The sequence below is a fragment of the Diorhabda sublineata genome, chromosome 5, assembly GCF_026230105.1.
Source record: "Diorhabda sublineata isolate icDioSubl1.1 chromosome 5, icDioSubl1.1, whole genome shotgun sequence".
In the NCBI taxonomy this organism is placed as follows: Eukaryota; Metazoa; Arthropoda; class Insecta; order Coleoptera; family Chrysomelidae; genus Diorhabda; species Diorhabda sublineata.
The window spans coordinates 28,599,713-28,625,775 of record NC_079478.1 but is presented as its reverse complement, the minus strand read 5'-3'; the positions used below and the strand labels follow the sequence as shown (position 1 = coordinate 28,625,775).

The window sequence follows — 26,063 nt, the reverse complement described above, 5'->3', positions numbered from 1 at the left end:
CAAATATATATATACATATTTTAGTATCGCCTCAGAAAATATTTTGTTTTACTTAATTTGTAAGTTATTGAATTTTTTAGTGATTAACATCACAAATTATAACATAAACTTTTGATGCTTTCGCTTTATTTTTTTTTGTTTTGTCGTTCGTTGTGCCAAATTTTACATGTGAAGTTTAAGCTACAGATATCGACTTTATCACGTTTTATAGATGGCGTTCATCGACAAACTACGCTTTAAATTTCACCAGTGGCTTGGAGGTAGTTTAAACCTCAGTTTAACATGAAACAGAGGATCTGAACACAATTTTCAAATTGTACACCTTTTTACAATACTGTGAGGGTTCTTAGTAAAAGGTTTGAAGATTTACACTTCATATTTAACGAACTCGACGATAATGCTGGAGACGAGCCGAGAAAACAGAAAGTTATTCGTCCTAGAGCAAATCTTAAAATTGTTCTACTTATTTTTTAAATTTGTTGTGCTTCTATCAAAAAAGTTCACCAGAAGCATTAGCTAATTGTCAGAGAAATTGCAATTGCAAATTGTTCTTTGTACAGTTTTGTTTATATAACTTCCTTAAGTAATTCAACTGAAATCCCAATATTCGAAGAAAATTTTGTTATATTTGCGCGCTAGCCACAACTGAAAAATATCTACTTAACTGTGACCTGTAAAATAAAGTCATTTCCTTTATTCTAGAGTTTAAACCATAGTTTGAACTAGGTTGTGAAATTGACCCTTTATATTAATTTGAAGATAAAGACCACATCGATTGTAGTCGCTATTTGGAACGTCCTAAAGAGGCGCCTTGAACGCTTAATGTAATGCACCATAAGACTTCTTTTCTTGTCTAAAACTCAGAGTATACTTGTCATTTTTATTCCAGTACCGAGCAATCGAAAATTCATAAAGTTCAAATCATCCAATAAGAATTGCGTTGAATTATATTACGTCATATTTATTTGAAAGGTCAAGGGTTTTTATTTGTAAACAATTAATGAAGGTTAATATTTTTGAGCAGCGATTTTTTCTTCAACAAAAGAACTAATTCTGTAGAAATGGCAGCTGTATTACCACCAAGACGAAATCCCACTCCGACAAAAATATCTAAACAAAATTTAACTCCATTACAAACTTTATTGCAAATGGGTTTTCCAAAACATAGAGCGTAAGTTTCTTAAATCATTTTCTAATAACGTTGTTTTTTTCAATGTTTTAGTATATTCATTTCAGTATCCACTCATATTGTCGCACTAAAACGTTTGTTATAGGGAAAAAGCATTGGCGGCTACAGGGCATAGAGGAGTACAGTTGGCATCAGACTGGTTACTAGCACACGTAAATGATCCATTACTTGATGATAACTCTCCTAGAGAATATATTTTATATGCTTGCCCTACTGGTGATTTTTCACAACAGCTTCAAACATTTTGGGAAAAATCTCTTTCACTTTGTGGTTGGAATGGTGCTCATAATTTTACTCCTCACATAACTCTGGTTTCGTTTTTTAAGGTAATAAAACAATTAATTATTGCCTAGGACTATAGACTAGGACAAAATTCTAGTTGGTATTAAAATATATTTTATGTAGGCACCTGATGAAGATGCGTTGACATTGTCTCAAGGATTGAAATCTGTGATGGAAAGACAAGGAGCAGTTTTGAATGAACCTCTAAATTTGGAGACTTATACATCTCCAAATTTTATGGGATTTTTTGTGACTGAGGAACATGCCGATTATTTAAAGCGGATAGCAATGCAATATGTTAAAGAAGTATCCAATGCAAGTAAGATAATTTTTTCTAGTAACTATCCACCTTAAAGCAGCGTTTACATTGGTATATTAAACAGATTAGTTGCTTGTAACAGTTTGCGAGAGAGGTACTAATTCAATGAGAATAGTTAAAATAAGTAATTGTAGAAATACTGAGGACAAGAAAGTGATTAGTCACCTCATATATTTACTTGTATACAGAGGCATGTTTGATGGCAGGCTGGGCGCAGTATAATTTAATGTAACCCAAGTAAAAAGTACTCCAGTTTACATACCTACATTTTGCATGGCATCTAGAGCTTTTTTGTTTAATATTAAACATTAACAGGGTTGATTTTAACCCCAAACCCCACACCCCACTTGAGGAAAGCAAAATCAGCTCAAACATTTTCAAATATAAATGTTTTAGAATACTTTTTTTTCTAAGTTACAATATGTAGGATTTATGCTGCTGTTGAAGGTGTGATAACATAGTGCTTAATTTTTTAAACAGAACAGGATGTCATGTGATACCTCAATCAAAAGTAATTTTAATTTTTTATTCAATTTTCTTCAAGTTTATTATGAATTAGATAATTAACATTCTGAGAACCACATGGGGTTTGATGAACTTGAACAAAACAAAAATCTCTAAATCTTTTTTATTTTCACTTCAAAACCTAATGTAGCTCGAGAAATTACGTTATCAAAGACATGTAAGTAATTTGGTAGTAGATCCAAAGGATATATTGTGTTCCCACTGATCTATTAATCCCATTCTTATCAGGAAGCTCAGGATGGGGTATGGTCCTGAATGCCAAAGATCTTAATCTTCTAGTTCACATGCTCCCAGGTGTAATACTCTGGAGTTCTGTAGTCTCCCCATTTCATAAAATTGTTGATATAGTTCTCTACATAACAGAATCGGTATGTTGCATCCTCTGCTAAACCTAGCGTCTTCAGGTGTCCATTGAGAAGACTTACCTATTTTTTGTGTTTTTTCCAGAGAAGTTCACTATCTAGGAGTCCCAGATATATACCCCATATGAGTGGAAATACAACTCCTCCATGGTGATATAAATTGTGTCTTGTCCTCTTTCCATTTTTGCTGTTCTAGTGTTTGGAGATTACAAGATCCATCAAGAGGTTGTCCCATCTATTTGCATTTTAGACAGCCTCATGTGGAGTATTTCCAAAGGCGTTTTCTATAATCAAAAACTAAGTTTTCATTATTTGTCAAATCATTCTGTATTTCTTTTGACAATTGTACCAATGTGGACCCTGTAGATTTGCCTGCTTGATACGGTATATTGACGAGGATAGAGTGTACTTGTGTACATATTCCTAGCACTACTTACATAATCCAGGGCTAAACATACCCGACGATTTGGTCACTAATGCCAATATCCAATGAGGATTCAAAGAGTTTCATGATGATTACAGAACAGTTGAGTAAAGTGAAACAATAATGGTTTTTATAATTGAAAACCAGAATATTTTGAACAATATTCATTAGTTTACGTTTTTTCTTTAGGACTTTTCAGAAATTACAATGATCTATAAGAAATTTTGATTTGTATCACTTTTTTGTGTTGTTAATTTATCCATGATAATTATTTAGTTGTGTAATAGGTTCTAAATGTTTTATATTGAGCAGTTATCAACGATTAACCCCCTAACACGAATTAATAGTAGACAGCCATTACCCACTGGTCTACCGGGATAGATAGGATCATATTATATGGCTATGACCTGATTAACTCGATTATTTTTGAACAACAATGAACACAGTAAGTCAAATGACAGATGATAGATTGTACTTTATATCTATTAAACGGTCATCTGAATCAAGAATTTAGCAAAAAAGCACTAGATAGATGCAAGATAAATTAAAGTCTGACATGTATTCTTTTAGGTTATTATCGTTTGTACTACTTTCCTTTATTGATACAAAAACTTGAAATATCAAAATATACTATTGCTTAGATGAAGTTGGAATTTCAATCTAACAAATGAACAAATTACCATTTTGAAGGATATATTACCAGTCGATGAAAGAGATTAAAAAGAACTGACCATAAATACTGTACTAGACTCCTGAAAATATTTTTTTGAACAAATGTAGTTATCAGCAGCTTTTTCCATTGTCTTAAGTAAACAATGTGAGGCTGATTAGTTTTAAGGACTTAGGATGTGTAGTGTCTTTTCCTATTTTTAGTATGAAGATTACTTTGGCCCTTCTCCAGACCCAGCACTTAGCTGGATTTCTTCTTGCCTTTTTTAAATCAGGGATTGCTATATTCCTTTCATACCTGATGGCTTCAACAGTTGAAAAGTGTTTATAGCTTTCAGTGAGTGTTCAACAAGAATTTCGCAATGTTCTTCTCACCTTCTGTAAAGCTGGCGTCTGGCTTTTCAGAGCTATTGTTGTATTAATTTTACTCTTCGCTGTTAATATCTCAGCTAAACTTTCTTTCTAATTAATTTGTTGAAGGTAGTGAGTTTCCCGGTCTAGTTGTGCCAGCTTCATATAGACTTTGCTTTATTAAAGAGTATTCTGTCTCAGACTGGACAGATGGCAATTCCTCAAAGGAGCATCGCAACTTTTTCTATTTTCCGTATGGGGCAATCAAGTTATACCTTCTACATATTGCCTTTCTAATTTCGCAATCGGTTTTCTTCGTTTTCTACTGAGTCCTTTATCTTTGATTCTCACATAAGACACGAAAAGTTAATCAATGATGCTCAATCATCATTTCTTCTAGCTAATGTTGAAAACATTAAAAGCCAATCAGAGCAAAGCATACAATTTTAAATACACAAAATGAAGCAATGTACACAAATGAAATGAAATATAGTTGCCACAGCTGTACCAATTTGACGGTTAAAATAATTTTGCCAACCTTTTAAAGTAGGCAGGATTATGTCCTGGTATGTGCAAAAGTACTGTGTATATGTTCCTTGACAAAAGAAAAAGGTACTTTACTGTGAAAAAATATTTTATTTTTCAACATAACCTCCCTTCAACTCTACATATTTGGTCCAGCAAATTAACCATTTCTGAAGGTATTACAGTAAATGACGTCCATTTACAAATCATTCCATGGGACGGAGCACTTTGAGGATAATATTTACAACTTTTCGTCGGTTTCTATAATTGTTTTTCTACGTAAAAAAAGTTCAAATTAACACTAAAATTCTAACGTTGAAAATAGTTTTTTTTTATAAACTCAACAGCAAAAGAATCGGACACTTAGATTAGGTCTTAGAATTTTGTTAAATATATTAATCTTTTTAATTTATGGTAAGAATTGGTTAATTTATAGATTATTTAAACAAAATCTGCCAAAAGTGAATAATTTTTATTGATTTTTTACAAAAAAAATACCAAATAAAGAAAAAATGATGATATAACACTTTTTAAAAAAACATTATTCTTTATCTTTATTAGGTTTTCTAACAATTTATGTAATTCTAATAGCGGGTATTACTTCATCTGCAACGGTGAAGGGCTTTAACACTGTCGGGCATCGGAGAAATTGAAATTCTGGACCTACTCCACCTGCATAACATCCTATTCTTCTCGAAGAGCAATTTGAAACGGATTTGAGTCACTAGGAGGAGAATGACGACGTCTAACACGCCTCCCTAAATTATCTCAAAAATACTCTTTGGGAGATCGTGTAGGCCAGTCCAGAAATGTGATTCCCACTTGCTCCAAGTATTTGATAACAATTCTGACGGTATGTGGACGAGCATTATCTTGCATTAAAATGAATTGCACACCAATAAATGGAGCAAATGGGATCACATCCTCTAGGAGGAATCAGTTCAGTCCGCACGTGGAAATTGATTCTACCCCAAACCATAACTGATCTTCTTTCGAAATGCCGTGATTCACGAGTGGTACCTTGAGCAAATCGCTCCCCAGATCGTCTCCACATTCAGTCTCGATCGCGAATAAAACAGTTCCCCATTGCTCCAGAGTTCAATAAGAATACTGACCGGCAAATAATCGTTTTTCTCTTCGATGCATTCCCTGGAGCTGGGGCCCTGTCGCGGATCTCCGCCGCACTGCGTTTGCACTTACACGTGTATTTTGAGCCACTTCAAGTTTTCCCCGAAAGTCAGGAGCCGTTAAATGACGGTCTCTCAATACCGATAAATCGATCGTCTACTGCCGTTATTGCCCTTAATCGCACACTGCCGGCCCTCCTATCGTCTTCCGGAATCGCCGGAGCGCATCGTGAATGGTAGACTTCCATACCCCAAGCGTTTCGGCGATGTACCGTAAGCTCCGGCAATCTCTGGCCAAGGCATCAACTCGCGCTATGTCAGCATTCAAAAGAACCATTATTCTGGACCAAAATAAAAAAACTGTCTATTAATCACAGAAAAAGCTTGGTTAATAAATTAAAGATGTTTAAATGTGCCAAAAACTACTTACAGTTTAGAATCGGTCCAATAGGTAAATCAATTTCAAGACTAATTAATCAAATCTGAGTTTTATCTAATTGTTTACGAATCCTGAAAGGATTAGTTCAATGGACTTAGAGCCTACATTCTCTGTAATAACTAGAATATCCACAAAAACAAACACATTACTGAAAATTCGCTTTTAAAAAGAAAAATATGATCTGTGCGGTATATTAGTTTAATCTACCTTCTTTTCTTTCTACTTTATCTAACATTTTAACAGATGACATCAGAAGCATGGCAAAATCTAATTATATAATCACTATAACTCAAGCTTTGGCAACTTCTAAAAAGTCACTCTAAACTAAACATTATATACTATTATATGCACTAAGTTGAAACGCTTAGATTTTTATCAAATACCTGGGTTTTATTAAAATCGCTGCAGTTGGACGAAGCGATCAAACATTTATTCAAAAAATATCAATTATTTTTACAGTTAGTAATTTTTAAAATTTTGATATTGTAGTTATTAGTGATACTTACGAACACTTCGATGCACTGACGGCTTGTTTTCCTTGGTGCACTACAACAACTGCAAGGTGCATACCCAGAGGAAGCCGATGTAAGCCAAATACGTACATAATACTTTATTCCAGTATTATATTTTTTTCTGTAAATTATTTTCGTAAGCTAATAACCTTGATACATATTTTTGAAGCATAAAATTATCATTACGTTTGATAAATTTAAATAATTGAGTATAAAAGTACATGGGTTCTTAGCCTAACATAGAAAGAAAGGTCATATACAAAAGAAACACATTACATGAGTCAAAATGTTCGTACACCACCCCAGCTTTGTGAAAAAAAATAGTTGGACTGAGTCAGATCAGTGCTATATGAGAACTGTCTTAGTAATGCTGTCTTAAAGTCAATCGACTGAAATCCTCATTCCTCTCTATAGATTTGGATGTCGGATCATAGTTTCATCATTCGTTACAATTGATCGGATTACAGTTTCTTGTTCCTTGCGGCAAAGCTCTAAAAATTACTAACAACGTTCTACTTGACGCTGTTTTTGCACTGCGTTAAGAATTCGAGGCATCCATCTTGTACTAATCGTTGTCATAAACGCTTATGTAGGATAGACATGACGATTTTTTCCAAAAAAGATCGATTTTTCAACCGATTCGAATCGTAACCTGATGAATCGATTCATAAAATCATTCGCGAGTTGCCGGAATCGTAACCCTATGAATCGATTAATTAGTAGATCGAAGTCTAAAAGATTGATTTCTGAAAAAATATTTTCAAATTCGTATTTACGATTTAAATATAAATCCATTTTATGAAAAACGAAAAAGAAACCATAATTTAAAAATATGTGGAATCTCTTTTCAGTAAAATTCTTGATAATTTTCATTCAGGGAATTTGATAATAGCAATTACCATATTGAAATATCCGTTCAATTAAAATAGAAGACATTTATTTTCTATAATTGTTATATTGTAAAGTCTACTGGATCCAAGTGGTTCGTCATTAGCAATGTTGCCGACAATTGAGAAAAGGCGCTCACAAGAAACAGTTGATCCCACGAGTGAAAATGGTGATAAATAGAGATTTTTTTATTTTTGTCAGTAAAGAATAGGATCATACTTTAGGTGCACAACTACCCGGGATGAATAATGTTTAAATTCTTTCATTTAAGCCCTGATTTTCCAGTGCAAGTAGATTACAAGTATAGAGATACTTGTTTACAAGCAATATATTTATAAGATAACAAACTCTTTTTTTGTTATTATTTTTACTGTTTTTGTGTTGCACCATGCAGCATATTCTTCAATCATAATTAACAAATTCAAATATTACAAACATAACTTTTTTTATTAGAGGCGACGGAAACTAAGCATCCAGTGACCTCGCGAGCTTTTGAGTAATTAATCTTATAGTCGGCAACACCGTAATATTACTAGTACATTCAGCTAATTGCAAATCATTTTATGCTTGTTACCAAAACAAAAAATCGATTTTCAAGGGTGAATATCGATTCAGTGATCGGTTCAGAACAACATATCGATTTAAAAACCAATTTATTTGATTCCGAGGATTTGATTAATCAATTTCACATCGCCATGTTCAATGTAGAATTCTTAGATCACTTGTTTTGGAAATGCTGGTCTGTGCAGCAATTTCTTTCGTTTTTTGGTGCCGGTCACCGTCACAGGACCTCCCGTACGACGGTTATCTTCTAATGATTCTCCTACCCAGTGAAACAACTTACCCCAATTTTGAATTGTTGAAAATAGTGAACAAAAGCCACCGTAAACAGCCTCTTATTCTGTTTTTGATTTGTGTTGGGGTTAATTCTTTAGTCAAACTCTATTCGAGACATTTTTCAAAATAACTTGACAAAGTGGTCGTTCGAAATCTACTATAATAAGATGGATCGAAGCAGCAAGTTAAAATTTGGTAATTACCTAGATGAACTTACACCCCTCCGATTTCGTTAAAATTTTAGTATGTTATAGAGAAAATTATGCTGAAAAATTTGATTAGATTTACTAACGATAGTCGTATGTAAACAAACTAGATTAAATTCTCTGCAAATTTTATGATACATGATGTCATCATTAGGTAATGAAGACATATATTTAGGGGTTAACATCACGAGCAATAGGAACTTGAAACAAGAAGTCAAAACGCAAACAACAGCAGCATCTAGGATATCAGGATTCCTTCGAACCGTGATATGGAGGAATAAATTTTTAAGTATCGAAAGCAAAACACGGATATATAAAACTTGTGTCAGACCAGTAATGACATACGCCATAGAAACGAGAGCGCAGACTGCAACTACTAAACGGATTCTTAGAACAACCGAGATGAAGACATTACGCTCAATCACAGGGAAAACACTAAGAGACAGAATAAGGAGCAATGAAATCAGAAGAATGTGTGACGCTCCGGATATAGTGAGATGGGCCAGAACTAGAAGAAGAGCATGGAGAGATCATGTCAATAGAATGAACAACGATCGACTGGCGAAAATCGCAAAGGAAGAGAGACCCAATACAAGTAGACCGCCTGGAAGACCACCAAAGCGCTGGTATGAGAGCTCCTCCTCCTCAACTTAGGCTGCCTCTTTGAAAACACAAGACACAGTCTTAAAATAAGAAGAAGAAGAAGAAGAAGAAAGTTGAAAAACTATGTGAAGGGATGGTTTCCGTGTCCTACATATAAATATTAAATTTTTCAGCATAATTTTCTCTATAACATTCTAAAATTTTAACGAAATCGGAGGGGTGTAACCTAATCTAGATAATTACCTAAAATTTTGTATAAATTTGTCATGACGCGTGCATAAAGATTTTTGCGAATTCACTCTATTTACTCTATTACTGTATAAGGCCAAGAACTATGTATCTAGAGCCACTAAGTCCAATTCAAAACTGTTATATCGTCACAGGATTGCATCCTCTGAAGGATATACTAATATTAACAGAGTTTAAATGTGTATGAATCGCTGTGACTCTCGTTGACGACTGACTTCTAACTAATTGTTCTTATAAATATGGTGCAATAATTATTTTCTCCATCAAAAGCTATTTTCATTCAGTGTCTACTTCCTGAATCAGTAGATAATGAGTAAATAATCTGCTGGTAAAACTTTGTCAGATACACTAACTGTTAATATATTTAATATATAGTCTCAGATTAATCTCATATGCTTCAAAATAAGATTTGTAATTCTAAAAATATATTCAAATAAAATTATCGATATCTTTTCAAAAATAATTTTGAAAACGTACCTATCAACAGTAGCCCTTAAAAATATGTTAACCAACTTTTATTTAATGGAGGTCTTAGATGCTTTGATAAATATATTTCAATTATATGCTTCAACAATCTGTACTTGGAGCTAATGATTAATTTTCTTTATATACAGAATGTATACTTTTAAGTATATGTTTTTTGAAAATTTTATTTCCACATTGTATTGATGCAATTATATTTTTGAATCATCAAAACATTTTTCCTCTCTAAAAATAATCAAATTACCTAATCACTTGAAATACATTCTGAATAAAAATGTTATATCTATTTTAATGCTAATTTTATTACGTTGGCTTATTATCGTTTTTTTTTCACGAGTTTCCTTTTGTTCAGCTTTTTGTGATTTTGCTAAAATCTATGGTAATTTTTGTTATTTAGTATATGGAATTATTTATTCTACTTGTAATTATTTATTAAGAAGACAATTGCGATTTTACAGCTATAAGTCTAGAACCTCATGTAAAATCCCTCCATTTGACGTTAGCCTATCAATTTCCAAGTTCCCAATATTCAAGTTTGAAATCGCTCGTCGATGAACTTGATCCCGGTGCTTCTGAGGGCTGGGAACTTAGATTATATTCCAGAGATCCTAGGATTAATAGCAAGCAAATTAATAGGGTTAGTACAAAATAGAGATATTAATTTTTGAAATACTTATCAGCGTCAAATTGTGACAAAAAATTGTTCGTGTCATCAAAATACAGGAAAATATTTTCAGTATAAGATATAAGATGATCCTAAAAATATTTTTCGAAGCATTCGATCTCAACTTCACCCAATATACTTACAATCGAAACCTCTATTAAAACTCTTCAGTCTTTATCTTTTAATCTTAAGTCAAATTAACATGGAACAAGACAACGTGCAATACACAATATATTTTTGTCAAAAGGTCTCATACTTGCAACTCTATTGATTTAATTACATGCAAGCTGAAATTCTAGGGAGAAATCTAGTTACTATTGTCATAAAAACCAATCTAATGTCATTCAGACCAGCTGATCGATTGGAACACTTTTGTAAAATAATTATTTTGTCTTTTTTGGTAAATTTATTCTTGCTGGTTTGTGATTTTGGTCGTTTTATATTATTTACTTCAATTATAATTTTAAATTTACAACATTTCAATAGAGATTTTTTAATTATGTAAAAAGCAAGCACAAGAGGGTGAACTCTATTGCACACTGAATCGCCTATAAGTCGAATGTATAGAGTCGAGCATCTTCAGGGTATGCGTAGAAGCCAAACTCCAAATGTGCGAGCAATACTCCAACGATGGACTAATCTGGACCTTGTAGAGGATTAGAAGCTGTTGCGGGGTATATAGCTTTTTGTTCTTAAGCTTTCCAAGCTTTTGTGAAGCTGCCTTAGCTAATTCGGTTACGTGGCTAAACCTAGATATATTGCATCCAACCAACAAGCAAATTTGCTGTGATGGTGATATTTGATGTCCAGCAGTGCCAGCTTTCTTTGTAAAAACAGCAAACAAAACGAAACCAACGAGTTAAAATCTAAGAAGTACAAAATTCATGATTTTATGACTACATAAGTAACTAGAATCGTTATTTGGAAACCAAGTCCCTCTATCAGAAACGAATTAAGGACACAATCCCAATAGGGCAGAACGTGGGAAGATAAAAAACTCCTCGATTCGCTCGAAATAATTCGAAATCTGGATTGGATAGTTTCCTTTTTGCCAAGTTTTAAGGCGCCATCTTCCCTTTCAACGTATACCCTTGTATATACACTCCATATTGTTAAATCAAAAATGAATCTTACTTGAATATTCCACCTCAATTTTATTTTTCATTATAGGTAGTACATGCTTATACACCTGTAGAATCAGATGAATTAGATCTACGGATTGGAGATTTCATTTACATAAGTGCTGATGCTATTGCAAACTCAGCTGATGGTTGGGTAGAAGGTACATCATGGTTGACTGGTCAGACTGGACTTCTACCAGAATCGTATACTGAAAGGACTGCTGAATCAGACGCTTGGACACTACATAAAAAGGTGATTTGCTTACTACTTATAATATTCTTTAGCAGAAAACAAAAAATACTGAAATCGAATGTATGATAGAAACTTTGTATGCATGAATGATTAATTCCAGAAGAACCATAACATCATTTGAAAAATTTATCAAATGGAAATAAGTCCATAGACAATATATGAAACATATTCCATAAACATGGTATAGACATAGTAATACTAGACTGCATACCATCTATATTGAAAAGTTGTACAACTTTAGAAGGAAACAGTGTCTGGTCAACGGTCAACAGCTATCTTCGTTCCACTGTGCGGTGAATAGGAAGGGATCAAATAAATAGAACAGTGGAAAGAGTACGTTATAAGGGATTAAAAGGAACACCTCCAACATAGACAGAGATAACTATACCATAACTTTCTTTGTTTCTCGATTTAATATTGGAACACGAATGTACAGTCTGATATTATTATATCTATAAACGTGTATTATTTGTCATCACTGTAATCGATTATTATTGAACACACTGTTCACACTACTACTACACCAACACTCACAATTACACTGTCTGGCGCGCGTTTCGTTAAGCGGAGTGTGTAGTGTGAGAGCTTTGCAGTCGTCTATAGCACGTGCCCGCTTTCTTCTGCCAGGGTAGCATCTACACGGAGCGATCGGAAGTTGAAGAAAAATGGCCCTCGTATAACGTAACTAAAAATCCAACTTAACCTTAGAAAATACTATTATAAAGTGAAAACGTCTAAGTAAATAATAATCGGAAAAATATAAATTAAAAACCAACTTTTCAACAGCGACCAAGCAAACAGTGAGTCATAAAATGGTTATCCAAAATGTACGACTCTGTCTCTTTTATTTATTATGCGAGATATAGCACACGCTTCTTCCTTACTGTTCTATGTTCTAAGTTCATAATTTAACCAATAAATATTCAGGTTTATTCATAACGACCTAACCTAATCTAGCCTAGAAAAATTCACAAAAACATTTTAATATTTACGTGACGAGTCAATTTGAATATTTGAAATTTTTGTTAAACGATAATAAAATTCAACAACACGCCACAATTAATGTTAATAATTTATAATAATATTATAATTTTATACATATTTTTATATTTTACTTGACCATAATTTGAGTCCTTGACGATAAATACATAAGTATTCGAAAACTTGAAATATATTAGAGATAGTACACTTTGTGTTTGATTTTACCACAATCCAACTAAAACGCTCATAGTCTAGTTGGCAAAGAGTGTTGGGCTTTATCTGCTCGCGATTCGCTCGACTTCGCTTCGACTTGGAATTGTGAAGAGATTTTAAAAAAAGTATGTTTGCTTTGTTACGTAGCTATAGGCGACCCTGTAGATATCGACATATTTTCCAGATAGGGAGCATCCATTAATCACGTGAACTTATAATGGGGGGGGGGGGGAGGAGCTCAATGAAATCACACCAAATCTCATCTAAACTGAACGAGGATAATCGAAAATCTCACGTAAACTACAAAAAATGGAAAATTCTCAAAAAATAAATCATTCAGTTTGAAAGACAAATTTATATCAGAATTTTTATGATGCATATGTTAAGCGGCATACTGACAATCTAAAAAAAAATCGTGCCAACAAGAATTTAATTGTTTGTGGAAGGAAGCAAGATTAAAGTTCAATCTCTCTTAGAAAATGATGAAACTATTGATAATAGATGTTGTAAGACATTTTGCTTTGTGTGTGAAGGTGGGGAAGCACAAATCAGCTCTTCATGCGGTTCGAGAAGAAACTGTAGGCAGGATTCAACTAATGCGTGTAGTCAAGCGTCGTGCTAAAGAGCTATTGTGCGTTGTGGATGAAAGTTTGGAATGGATAGGCGAAGGTGACTGTCTTCCAGCACTACCAGAAATCCCAGATATGTGTCGAATTATTTCAATAAAAAAGTACACAAATCTCTATGGATTGATTAAAAATTTTAAAAAAGTTTCGTTTTTATGTGTTTATACTTTGATTTCATTCAATTTAAATAAATTTACTATAGTATACCTGAACAGCTTATTATTTTTCCAAATAATGAGAAAAAATAAGTTTAAAGTAAAGGGAGGAGGGTGTCCGAACAAATCTCACTAAATCTTACCTAAGGAGAGGGAGGAGTCTGAACAGATCGAAAAATGGCCCTCGTAATTAATGGATTTCCCCATAAGGAACATGTCTTTGCTTACAATTTTTGTTAATAACTTTTTTAGATAGTTTCCATAATAATGTAAACTGAAAACTCTGTATATAGCAACCAAGTATTAAAAATTTTGTTTGTCTAAAAGGTATCATGATAATATGTTTATCGTTTACCCAAAATTAGGTATTGTTTGAATAAGATATTTTATCAACACTTCCGTTACAAATAAAGAGTAATATAGAAAACAACTGAATTAAAATATTTCGGTAATTGGTGTATATTTTAAGAATTGAATAGAATTAATTTGAATTTATTCCTGTACAGATTGCTCTCAATCAAATCGGGACTGGTGAAAGAAGAAGTTCTTATAAAAAAGACAATATGATAGAAGAAACATCTGCCTTATTTTCGGACGCAATCAAACCGCCTGTACCTCCAACAATCGACGATAGTAATGGCGACGAAGGAAATGTTTACGAAAATTTGTTGGAATTGAAAAAAAGGGCAGCTAATAACACTGAGGTAAAATTTAATTTTAATATTGATGGCTTAAGTGCAGAACTTTATACTCATATTTTAATACGTATATGTCGCCATCTATTGAAAACTAGTAAAAACTGTTTTGTAAAAAACTTAAAAGCAGAAATATCTTGCGACTTTTCGGTAATTATTTGGGCGTTGTCATTTTCCAAATTGGATTTTGCTCTGCAAACGCCCTTTAAATTTTTAGGTTGACTTAAAAAAACATCAGACCCTAACCCTTATTATTTAATGTTTTTCCACTTAAATAAATGTAGCTAAAAATAATTGAACCACTATTTCTTGTAGAAAATTTAACGCTCTACTAAAAATATCTGAATGCTTTTTTTCGATAAAATTTACCGTTTAAAAGTTATTCAACGATAAAGTTGTATTCATATTTAAATTCATCATTTTCCTATTTTTTAGTTACTATCGCTTTTTTGCAATAAAATTATTCAGTAACTCCATTATCTGTATATCTACGTACTTCTACATAATTTTCTTTCTTAAAATTTGTGAATATCAAGCAATTAAACAAAAAGCTAAACACGCCATCTGAGAGCAACCTGAGAGAACTTCATGTCATTTGAGTCTATAACCTCTCGGTGTATAATAAGTATAGACACTCCCAACTAACATTTTTCGCAGCTCAAGGTTTTATTACAAGGTAACAAGGAGTTTATAAGAAACCTTAACTTTTATAATAGTGTTTATAGCTTTATAACAAAACCATTGGCGATTTAAGTTTTATAAGACATCTAATAAATATCAAAAAAGTTTTATAATATTGCATCCAAAACGTTTTGGGTTACTTCATCTATAAAACCTTTGGTGTTAGTACTGTCAGTTTTTTTGAAAAGGTTTTATAGCGTTCTTAAAAACTAACCCAACTTTTACTCTTGGGATATTATAACTTATTTCGGTAAAACCCTTATAAATAATAAGGTACGTAATATACTACAGCTACTTTAAAACCTAAAGGAAGTTATAACACTTAAAGGCCCATTAACAACTTTTCATATAGAAGGAAGCCGCTTTGTTTTTGAGGTTAGGGTTTTAAGAATTGCTTTCCTAAAGATGTCACAAGATAACGAAAATTGGCATAAATTTAAATATAGTAGAAGTGTTTTGTCGAAAGTGTTGTAAAACCCGTGATAATATTTTGCGAATTGTTGATAAATCATCAAAAACTGCAGAAGATCCAGAAGAAATCGAGCAAAATTTATACTTTCATCAAGACAATATTACATTGGCAAATACTAATAACTACTACTAATATAACTACCACTGATGAAAATACGAATAAAGGATATTTAGAAGAATATATTGACACAAGGAAAAATTGGCTGAGTTATTCAATGACAAAAGTTTTAATGAGGTAATAACTAATTATAACAATTACAAATTGCCAATTGAGAGAAAAAACGAGTTACTTGCGGATTTTAGGCAATTGTCTGTTTCCTCAAATATATGCCAAAGTTCATTAAATGACATTTTTTTTATTGTAAATAAATATTGGCCAGATACTCTTCCAAAAGATAATAGAACACTGTTAGAAACTCCAAATAAAACAAAATATGGTAGACATAGCTGATAAACAATTCTACTGGAATCAAGACCTTAATTATTGCATTAAAACCTACTGTAATTTTAAAAACAATAATGAACCATTTGAATTAATACAAATATGGATGGGATCCCGATTTACAAAAGTAGCAAGGATGAATTTTGGCCAATATTATTTAACATTCATAACTATCCAGAAATAAAGCCGATGGTTATTGGAATTTTCCAAGGTAAAAGCCAACCATCAAGCGTTGAAATATTTTAAACCCATTTGTCGTTTTCCCAATTTCTTTGGTTTGAACAATTTTAAAAGGCATTTTGGGTTAGGATTTTAGGCTTTGCTTTATCTATATATATATAAAAAAAACTGACACTTAATAGAAAAATATTATGGGTCACTTCTTTCAAAAACAACAACTAAAAAGTGGTCTTATTATTGATTAAATGATTGACATTTCACATTTGCGCACTAATAGTTTTCAGTTGGTTTTCCGGTTACCTTTAGTTTTATACCGTTACAAAGATTTTTATAAATACCTTTTTGGTAACTTATAAAACTATAAGTATTACAAAATTACTATAGGTTTTGTGTGGATGAGCCGGCAAACATGGAATCCTTTAAATGGCGCCCATCTTTATGTTTTTTCGAATTGACATAAATATAAAAAAGAAACAATATTGCATTTTAAGCAAACAAGAAGTCATATTTCTTCAACAATATCCGGTTAAGGAAATTTCTACATTTTAATTGCAAAAAAAGTTCGTCAGACATAATTTTAATTTTCAGGTTTTTATCAAAATTAAGTTTTAATGGGCTCAAAACGAGGGTGCTTTAGTTCTAGACAGAGTAAAATATAAAATTAATCGATAAATTTTTTGTGTCAAATAGAATTAAGTCGTCACAGGAACATTTCATAGCTTTTGAGTTGTTATAATATTTAATGAGACATTTTCATAATAATATCAAAGTGAATTCCATTGCTGTCAACTTAAGAGTAATGCTAATGATTCACTTCACTCCGAAATCAAAACTATCATCATCCGAGTGGGCTACAGCCAGTGAACCACGTCCGAAGGGTCCAAAACACAAAAGCCAGGCTTCAGTATTTTGGATTGTGCATGGAATATTGTTCATCGACTATTTCCAAAGGGGGGAGACAATCAATAGCTAATACGACATAGAGTTGTTGGATCGTTTGAATGCAAAAATCAAGGTAAAATGGCCTCATGTGTCGATGAAAAAAACCGATTCACAAGTCGATGGCAAGGATGATTAAATTGAACAAAATACACTTCGATTGGTTCCTCATCCACCATATAGACCAGATCTGGCCTTTATGTTTTTAATATATAATAATGACAAAGGACTATATATAAAATATGTATATTGCAAGCAAATGATAAAGAAAGAGATAATGTTGAAAGCAGTAACGAAAATGTATCACTTGCCTTTATAAAACATATTTATGATTTATAACGGTAATGACTACCTCTTGGTTATAAATAAATGGGAACTAAAAGTTTTATATGGGACTAAAATTTGGTCCCTGTTACCTTTATGAGATTCTCCATTTAAGTGCTATAGGGGTTTCATAAGAGCAACGACAACATTCCTTGAACAATTGATAGGTTCTGACATTTTATAAAATAGGTAATCGATATGTAACCGTTACCATCATAAAACAAAAAATGTTGGTTGGAATGTTTATACTTATTAAACAGTTTTTTAACTTTTTTAACACATCTTGAAACAATTTGTATTTCAATTCCAACTCTTTACTAGAAGTTAGTAACTACAACAAATTGACAACTTGCTGAAAGTGTTTTTTGTTTCTCTTGTTTGATAAAATAACATTTATAGTACTTGTTTGTTAGTTGCAAATTTATTGCCACTGATTGTTTCGGTTGGTTCTCCCAAAAGAAACATTGGATTTCTTAAGCTCATAGAAGTATTAATTTTTTTTTTGGAAAATTATATCAGAATTTTTGCTAAATGAGTTAACAATAATAAAGTTTACTAAATAAACATTTCACCGAGAGGTTATATAGAAGTTATAGACTCAAATGTCATGAAGTTCTCTTATATTGCTCATAGATGGCTTTAGATTACAACAAAAATAAATTTAAAATGTGACTGTGTTTATCTTTTTGTTTAATTGCTTTAAATTCACATATTTTATAAAAGAAAATTATGTAAACACTGTAACTAACAGGAGTCCTATCACCTGAAGACTCTGGACGTGCAGATTTTGTTGCATAGTAGACGAAACCTCTATCCATATTTTCTCAAAGTGTGAAACTCCAGAGCACTACACCTGGAATGGAATAGAAGACGAAGATCTATGGCAGCTGTAGACATCCCACATTCTAAACTTTATAAAAGAAGTGGGATTAATAGATCAGCTGTAAACACTGGATTCTCCAGTATCGTAGCAAGAAGGCGGGACACAATATATCCTTGGGTCGCAGTGTATATGACACCCCAATACATACATAGAATGAGACAAGTCTAGATAGTATTTTAATTTTGTTCTATTGTGCTATTTTGCGATTATTACAATAATTCTTGTTCAACTGCCAATTTAATATTTTTGACACCTCATAACAAATTTCAATAACGTGGTATTAACATTATCTTATGTTCAGTCTAAACCTCGAAGTGTCTTCGTAATGCGACATGGAGAACGAGTTGACTTCACCTTCGGTAGTTGGACCCCTTATTGTTTTGACGAAACAGGTAAATACACGCAAAAAGATTTGAACATGCCAAAAACCTTGCCAATAAGAAGTGACGGAAGCATTGGGTATTTGAGAGATTCTCCTATTACGAATATTGGAATTATACAGGCAACTTTGGTAAGTATTACTGTGAAACACTCGAGACAATAACATTAAAACTAAAATAGAGTTCATAAAAAATCTTTTGTCATTATTTATATTCTATTCATTATCATCTCAACTGTATATATGTTTAACTGTATCACTATTGATTAAACTTTAAGGATTTATATCATCCTACGTTTTTATGTCGTCACTTGTAGTATTTATTAAATGAATAATATTGCATTTTATTTGTACTTACCTAATTGGTTGCAATACATTTGGAACTTTTAACATAAATAGTGGATTGTGACATTTTGTCAATTAATATTAGACTAACAGAAAAAATAAAAAGACATTAGACCAACTTTAATATTTAATATAAGGAATACCTTGATAACAAAACATCATTAAAAAATATACAGTACGCCCCATTGAATGACATCCATCTGGAACCAGATCTTGATTCCAGAACAATCAAATTAATAAATATTATACAGAAAGCAGTACAACAATCTATTATTTACTCAAAAATAGCATATAATAAAAAAAAACGAAAAGCATGGATTACTCCCTCACTTATGAAAAACAGAAAAAATAAATTATAAATAGAATTGAAAAAAGATCCTAACAATAATATGAAAATAGTACATTATATTACTAGGAGTAGAAGGCTATCATTATTGTTGTGCCCAAAGTCTTGCACTGCCGAGGCGTTAGCCAAGTATGTGCAAACTGGGCCAAAGACATAACGGATCTTCTGCTTCGAGTGTTTCAAAAACACACTATAATGCACTACAAGTTTTGCAAAATAAATTTTTGAAATTACATGGCTATGAAACTAGGAATAAACAAAAGTATGTTATACCTCTTATGAATAAGAACATAGGACAGAGAAGTTATTTGTACTTTAGGATTTTATAATATTAACAACCTACTAGATGATATGGAAAAATAAAATACACTAAAAAGCTTCAAGACTGAACTAAAAAGTTATATAAGAAAATGTATACATGAATTAGTTGACCGTTCTTGATCTAAAAGGAACTGAAAATGTACTTTGATTGTAATGCTATATTTATATAATAATTTTATGTTATATGAAATAATCTTTTTATTTCACTTTTTCTTCATCACTTCCTTAGATAAGCTTAGGAATAAGTAAAAGACACTACGTTGGTTGCCAATAATCAAAAAGTTCCTCAAATTTTACTGGGATATTTATTCTTCACACTATTTGAGTCGACTTTGTTTCATATGGTACTCACTAAATTGAATTGATGATCCAGGATGACATTTTTAATATCAGTTATAATTTATTAAAAGAAACTTTCTATATACCTTATCAATTGGCGCTACAGCTCGCCTCGCCTCCAAATTAGTCTGTTCTTCACCAACGTTCCCTATCCTTTCAGATTCATTGTTTGTAAGTCTTCGTGAACTTGATCAGTCCATTTGAAACCTTTTGAGAAAAAATGACAAACAGTCACAAATTTAGGCACAATTTTTTTATCGAAAATTTTAAAATAACATCCTAAAAATTACTTCCCATATGATATGGGATATTTTACAGGAGCTCAGCAATACAATGTGTAACTGTTCGTCCGGTTGTCCTCCATTCTGCGAATGTGTCCAAACCATCTCAACATCTCGGGCTTCAATGAATCGGATGATGTTTTCATTACTTAGTATTTAATCGATTTCTCTTATATTTCGGATTCTCCAGTGTGCTTAATTCATTGTAATACCTCCATATATTCTCCTAATAATATTACTCTCATTTATTCTCAATCTTTCTTGGTATTTTTGTGTCATGGCCCAACATTCACTGCTGTAAGTTTTGATTGGTCTTATTAGAGTCCTGTAGATTTTTCGTTCTTATTGTTATTAGTTTGTTTTTCAGGAGCTTCAGGTTCACAAAAGAAGCTCTATCACCACTTTCTATTCTTTTTTGTATGGCAGTACTTGGTTTAGGTTGATTGATTATATTTTCCTCGAGATATTTAAATTTATTGACACGTTTAAAAGTTTTAATATTATTAAATCTTCCACTGGCCTTCAATCTTCTGAGTCTCTCTTTATTTCTGTCTACTACTGCGATATTATTTGTATACGCACAAATCCGTGTCGATTCATTAAATATAGTACCAGATGTGATCACTTAAGTTGCCACCTTTTTTAATTTTAGTACATGATTTTTACATCATACTATATTTATGAATTACTGGGTTTTTTGGATTTCACTGGGTATTTCATTTCAATCAAACTTCTTATATAACGGAAATAAAAGCTTTAGACGATGGTTTTCCAGGTCTAGGTTATTAACCTTCTTGTATAAGAAGATGCAGAAAAAAATTATAGATGTTTCTACTTTAGAAAAAGCTTCTAGTAAACTAACGCAAATTTTCTGGCAACATGTCTTGAAATTATTCAATGGCATGCTTCAGTAGAGTGGATAAATGAAAAGGTGCAAATCGGGAATTATGGTATAAAAAAGGACCTAAAAGAATATTATAGGGTCTTAAATTATCATATTTAAAATCTGTATTTATGTTTTTGACTAGTTTTTTTATCACGATATACTACTTATAAATACTTTTATTTTTAGACTGGAGAATCTCTTAGAGATAAAAATATTGATATAGAACATGTTTACTGCTCTCCATCGTTCCGATGTATTCAAACTTGTGATGGTTTTTTAAGAGGACTGGGGAAAAGAGACCAGCTTAAAATAAAAATCGAACCTGGACTTTTCGAATGGACTATTTGGTATAATGAAGGAGTTCCTGCTTGGTTATCTAAAGAGGAATTGTTGCAAGGCGGTTTTAATATTGACGAAAATTATATACCTTTTGTTAGCGAAAAGGAGCTAAAGGAATCGAAAGAAAATTGTGAACAGTTCTATTTGAGGAATGCTTTTATTACACGAAGTAAGTCATAAAAACAGTCGGACAGATAATTCTTATTATCTACAATTACTAGAACAAAGAAAATTTGTCTTTATCAAACATGAAATTTGGATTGATGAAATTAACGTTTAATTACATTTATTAAACCAAAATTTGACCTGTCAATCTCATCAATGTGACTTACTTTTTACTGTTTTTGTTACAACTCCTTGTCTCTCACTTTCCTCTTCTCTTCCTTAATATTCATGACATTAAAATCAGTGGTGACCTGAATTTTTCATTTTGTTTTACTTCTTTCCTATGCTCTTAGTATATTTTCATTACTTTTTTATATATGTGTCTGTCTACATTATTGTTCTTAGCTAATTTCTTTCTTTCCATACATTTCTCTTATAATTTTATCTCGAATATCCTTAATTTTGTAGACAGTTTCTCAATAGTATACATAGAATTATTAGAATTAGAGGTGCATAAGACCAAAACTGATATAAATTCTAGGATATACAGATATAACGAAGAAATATAAAAGCTGAGAGAAAATTTCATAAAAAGGAAACTGAAAGCAATATTTTTATACAGAAACAGAATATACCTTGATACAATGAAAAATAAGAAAATGAATATATATATAAGTGACAAGTTTAGAGTATTGAAGAATATTTTTAAAATGAGGTAACAACAAATATTTGGAAATTAATTAGTGAATACAATCAAGACAGATTTTTCTTTATCTACAAATGATAATTAAAAGAAAAATGAAGCAGTGAGAGCTGATAAAATCAATGAAAAACTAATAAAAAATGAAAGAGCTAGACAAAATATTTTCCTACTGTACATTCGTATATTAACACCAGAGAGTAATACCACATATAAGAGACGAAGTAAGTAAATAGGCAAAAGCAGTAAAAGAAAAGCAGATCATTCAATAAAGAGTAAACCTGCCATTTCATATGGAATCAACCATAAAAGAAAATGAAGAAATAAGAAATATCTTCAAACAATCCCTTAAAATGGTATTTCCTATCCAAAATTTTACACTCAAAGCACTGAAACTATTTTCATCGGAATCGACCCAAGAAAAGCTCCAGGGTGAGATCTTTAACTTCATAACATTAGTTATGCTAGTAATTTTTCAAAAATATGAAGTTTATCCGAAAAATACGTATAAGAATTGAACAACAACTTTATTTCTACAATTATTCGAGAATTGCAATATTCTTATTTCAAAGAACTCTCCCTAAAACAAGATGCACTTCTGCCAACGCCGTTTCCATTTGATATAATTACTAAAAGTTTTCAGTTGTGATGCTGTTCAGCTGCAATGTCGTTTCTACCTTGATGGCTCCACATCTCCAGAGTACCGCCTCTGAAGCACTATTTTGCATTTCGGCAACAAGGAAAAGAGATAAGGGACTGAATCTGGCGAATTATGCGGGTGATCTGTCATGTTGATTGAGTTTCGACGAGCGACGTGTGACTTGCTTCCTTGTGCCAAATCCGTTCGAACTCGAACCACACGGGCTCAAAACTTGAACGCAAAATTCACTCTCAGGCCGGAAGGGACAATTTGTAAACAATGCCCCAATTCAAAGAAAACAATCAAATTGTCTTCACATTCTGACTTTTTTGTTCTTGGTTTATTTATTATTAATATTACAAATTACAATATTGTTTATATTCTCACAAATATATTTTTTAGGTGCTTTATCAGCTCATCCAAGCGGCAACATTCTCCTTGTTGGTCACTCAGCTACATTAGAAACCTGCTCCTATGAATTGATTGGTAGAAAACCGAAATCTAAAAATGATATGATTAAACTGATACAAAAAATACCATACTGCGCATTTATCGAAGTAACTAACATCAGCGGTGAATGGCAAATAGTAGAACCGCCAAGCTTGCCAGTAACTCATTCTAATAATCAACGGTTCGATTTTAAATTGATCTTAGAATAAATATATCCCATCGTGTAACCATTATTTTAGAATATAGATTATAGTATATTTCATTTTAAAAAGATTGGGAAGTTTCAAATAATTCAATCGTTATTTTATTTTACATTAAGCACTATATTAGTTCATAACTAAGAACCTTTTTGGTCCTAATTTAAATATTATTGTTGAGTGTAATGTTCAATTGTATTTTAGTTATTAGTAATTTAAGAGAAATTTTAATAATTATTAACAATTATTAATATCAATAATTCTTCAGCCCGCAAAGGCTAGATTTATATAAAAGCAGTGGATCAATTGTCTAAATAATATTTTTGAATTTTAAAGATTAATGCCAAAAACTGGGTAGTCGGAATTCTGGAACAATTGATGATATTCATATTGAACACACTACCACTACACCTACACTCACATTTACACCTTCTGGTCCTTCCAGTTCGATAGCTCATATCCAGATCGAAAGACCAACCAGTGTGATTGTGAGTGTGGTGGTAAGAAGCTGTGAGCTTTTTCTATTCCTATTGTTGTTTATCAATTTGACAAATGTGACATCCACAGATAAAGATAAATTCCATGTAATGTATTTTAATTTGTTTTGTTTGTTTCAAAATATATATTTTATTCGTTTTAAAATTATTAATCAGTATTTAACATTATTTATGAAAACTTCCCAATCTTTTAGTTATTTTAATGTAACATGACTATTCAATCTATTGATTTGTGATCTAAAAGCATAAGAAATATGAACACAATGTTTAACTAGCTACCAATTCACTGCCATTGACATTTTCATAAATATTTATTTAGTGCATTCAAAGAAATTTATATGTGTTGATAGGTTTCACTATTTTTTATGTATAATTACCATTACATCATTTTCCCACTCCCTCATTATTGTATTAATGCATATTGCTTAGGGTGGCACAAAAAACCGACTATTTTTTTTGAGTCTCTGATGAAAAAATGTTAGTTTTTGATATTTTAAGAGCCCTCTCCAAAGGACAGCTCAAAAAAAAATTTTAAGAGGTCGCTCCAAATTTTTTTAAATTTCGAAAATCAAATTTTTTTTTATTTTTTTTTCTCGTTACGATATAATTTTATAGACAAAAAAATAAGTTTCTGAAAGTTTCTCTTAAAAATTTTAATTTTGAAAGGTCACTCATAATTTTTTTTAATTTATTAGTAAATTACTTTAGATTTTTTGAGCGACCTTTTAATATTAAAATTAAAATTCCGGCCATTTTTTTCCTTTATTTAGTACAATAATCTATAAAAATACACCACGAGATGAACTAAAAATCAAGGATAACAAAAAAACACAATTTTTTTCTAATTTTATAATTTTATTTATTCAACTACAACATTTTAACAGTATTTTAATGACTTTGTTATTAATTCTGAAACTAAATTTTAAATTATAACCGATTTTAACTTTATTTAGATCGATATCATATATTATTTATTCAAAGTCCGTATTAAATTCATTTTATTTGCATTGGGATATAACTTACGATTTTCTTCGACAACTTGTAATACTTTCTGCAGTTCATCGTCATTTTTTACAAATTGTAGATACTCCTGCATTAATGAAATACCACGCTCAGCTGTGTCATTAACTATATGTAATGTACGAACTATATTCAAACTCCTTAAGTAGGACTGATTCGAATTCCAGGTTGCAGGATGTGTTTCTAAGAACTCGTCACTCAAGTTTAAGGCTTCGAAGAAATGGCTTCGATTCAATGGCTGCTGTTCAGATTGTGTTTTTAAGGCTGAAACCATTTTAATTTTGATTTTAATTGAAATTAAAAAATTCCAATCCAATTAAATAGTCACTAATGTACCATAAATGTCGTGAAAAACTTTTAAGCGCTGCTGAACCTAACTTTTGATTTTTTTTTTAAATTGGACCAGATCTTTCAGTAATTGTAAATCAATTCTTGGGGCTATAGTCGGAATTTGGCATAGGAACCAGGCTTTCAGATAAATTTTAATTACAAATTCGTTAAACTCTTCAAGTTCTTTCAAGACTACTCTAGAAACTTTAAATTGACTCCGGAAAAGATATATTTTCAAACAATAAATTATTTTGGACATCCACCTAGCTC

General features: G+C 31.7%; 1 protein-coding gene across 2 annotated transcripts; it reads left to right on the top strand.

Annotated features, from left to right (window-relative positions):
* Nucleotides 1–840: 840 nt before the first annotated feature.
* LOC130443874 (ecdysteroid-phosphate phosphatase) lies at nt 841–25,016 on the top strand. 2 transcript variants are annotated; one of them, XM_056778751.1, is made up of 10 exons: nt 936–1,171; nt 1,275–1,515; nt 1,595–1,790; nt 6,702–6,797; nt 10,449–10,627; nt 11,825–12,028; nt 14,510–14,707; nt 18,920–19,129; nt 21,702–22,023; nt 23,702–25,016. In XM_056778751.1, the coding sequence occupies exons 1-10, from the start codon at nt 1,062–1,064 to the stop codon at nt 23,956–23,958; spliced, it is 2,013 nt and encodes a 670-aa protein (XP_056634729.1). In that variant the 5' UTR covers nt 936–1,061; the 3' UTR covers nt 23,959–25,016. The 2 variants fall into 2 exon arrangements, with proteins under 2 accessions (XP_056634730.1, XP_056634729.1); XM_056778752.1 differs by lacking the exon at nt 6,702–6,797 and having other exon boundaries at nt 841–1,171.
* Nucleotides 25,017–26,063: the final 1,047 nt, after the last annotated feature.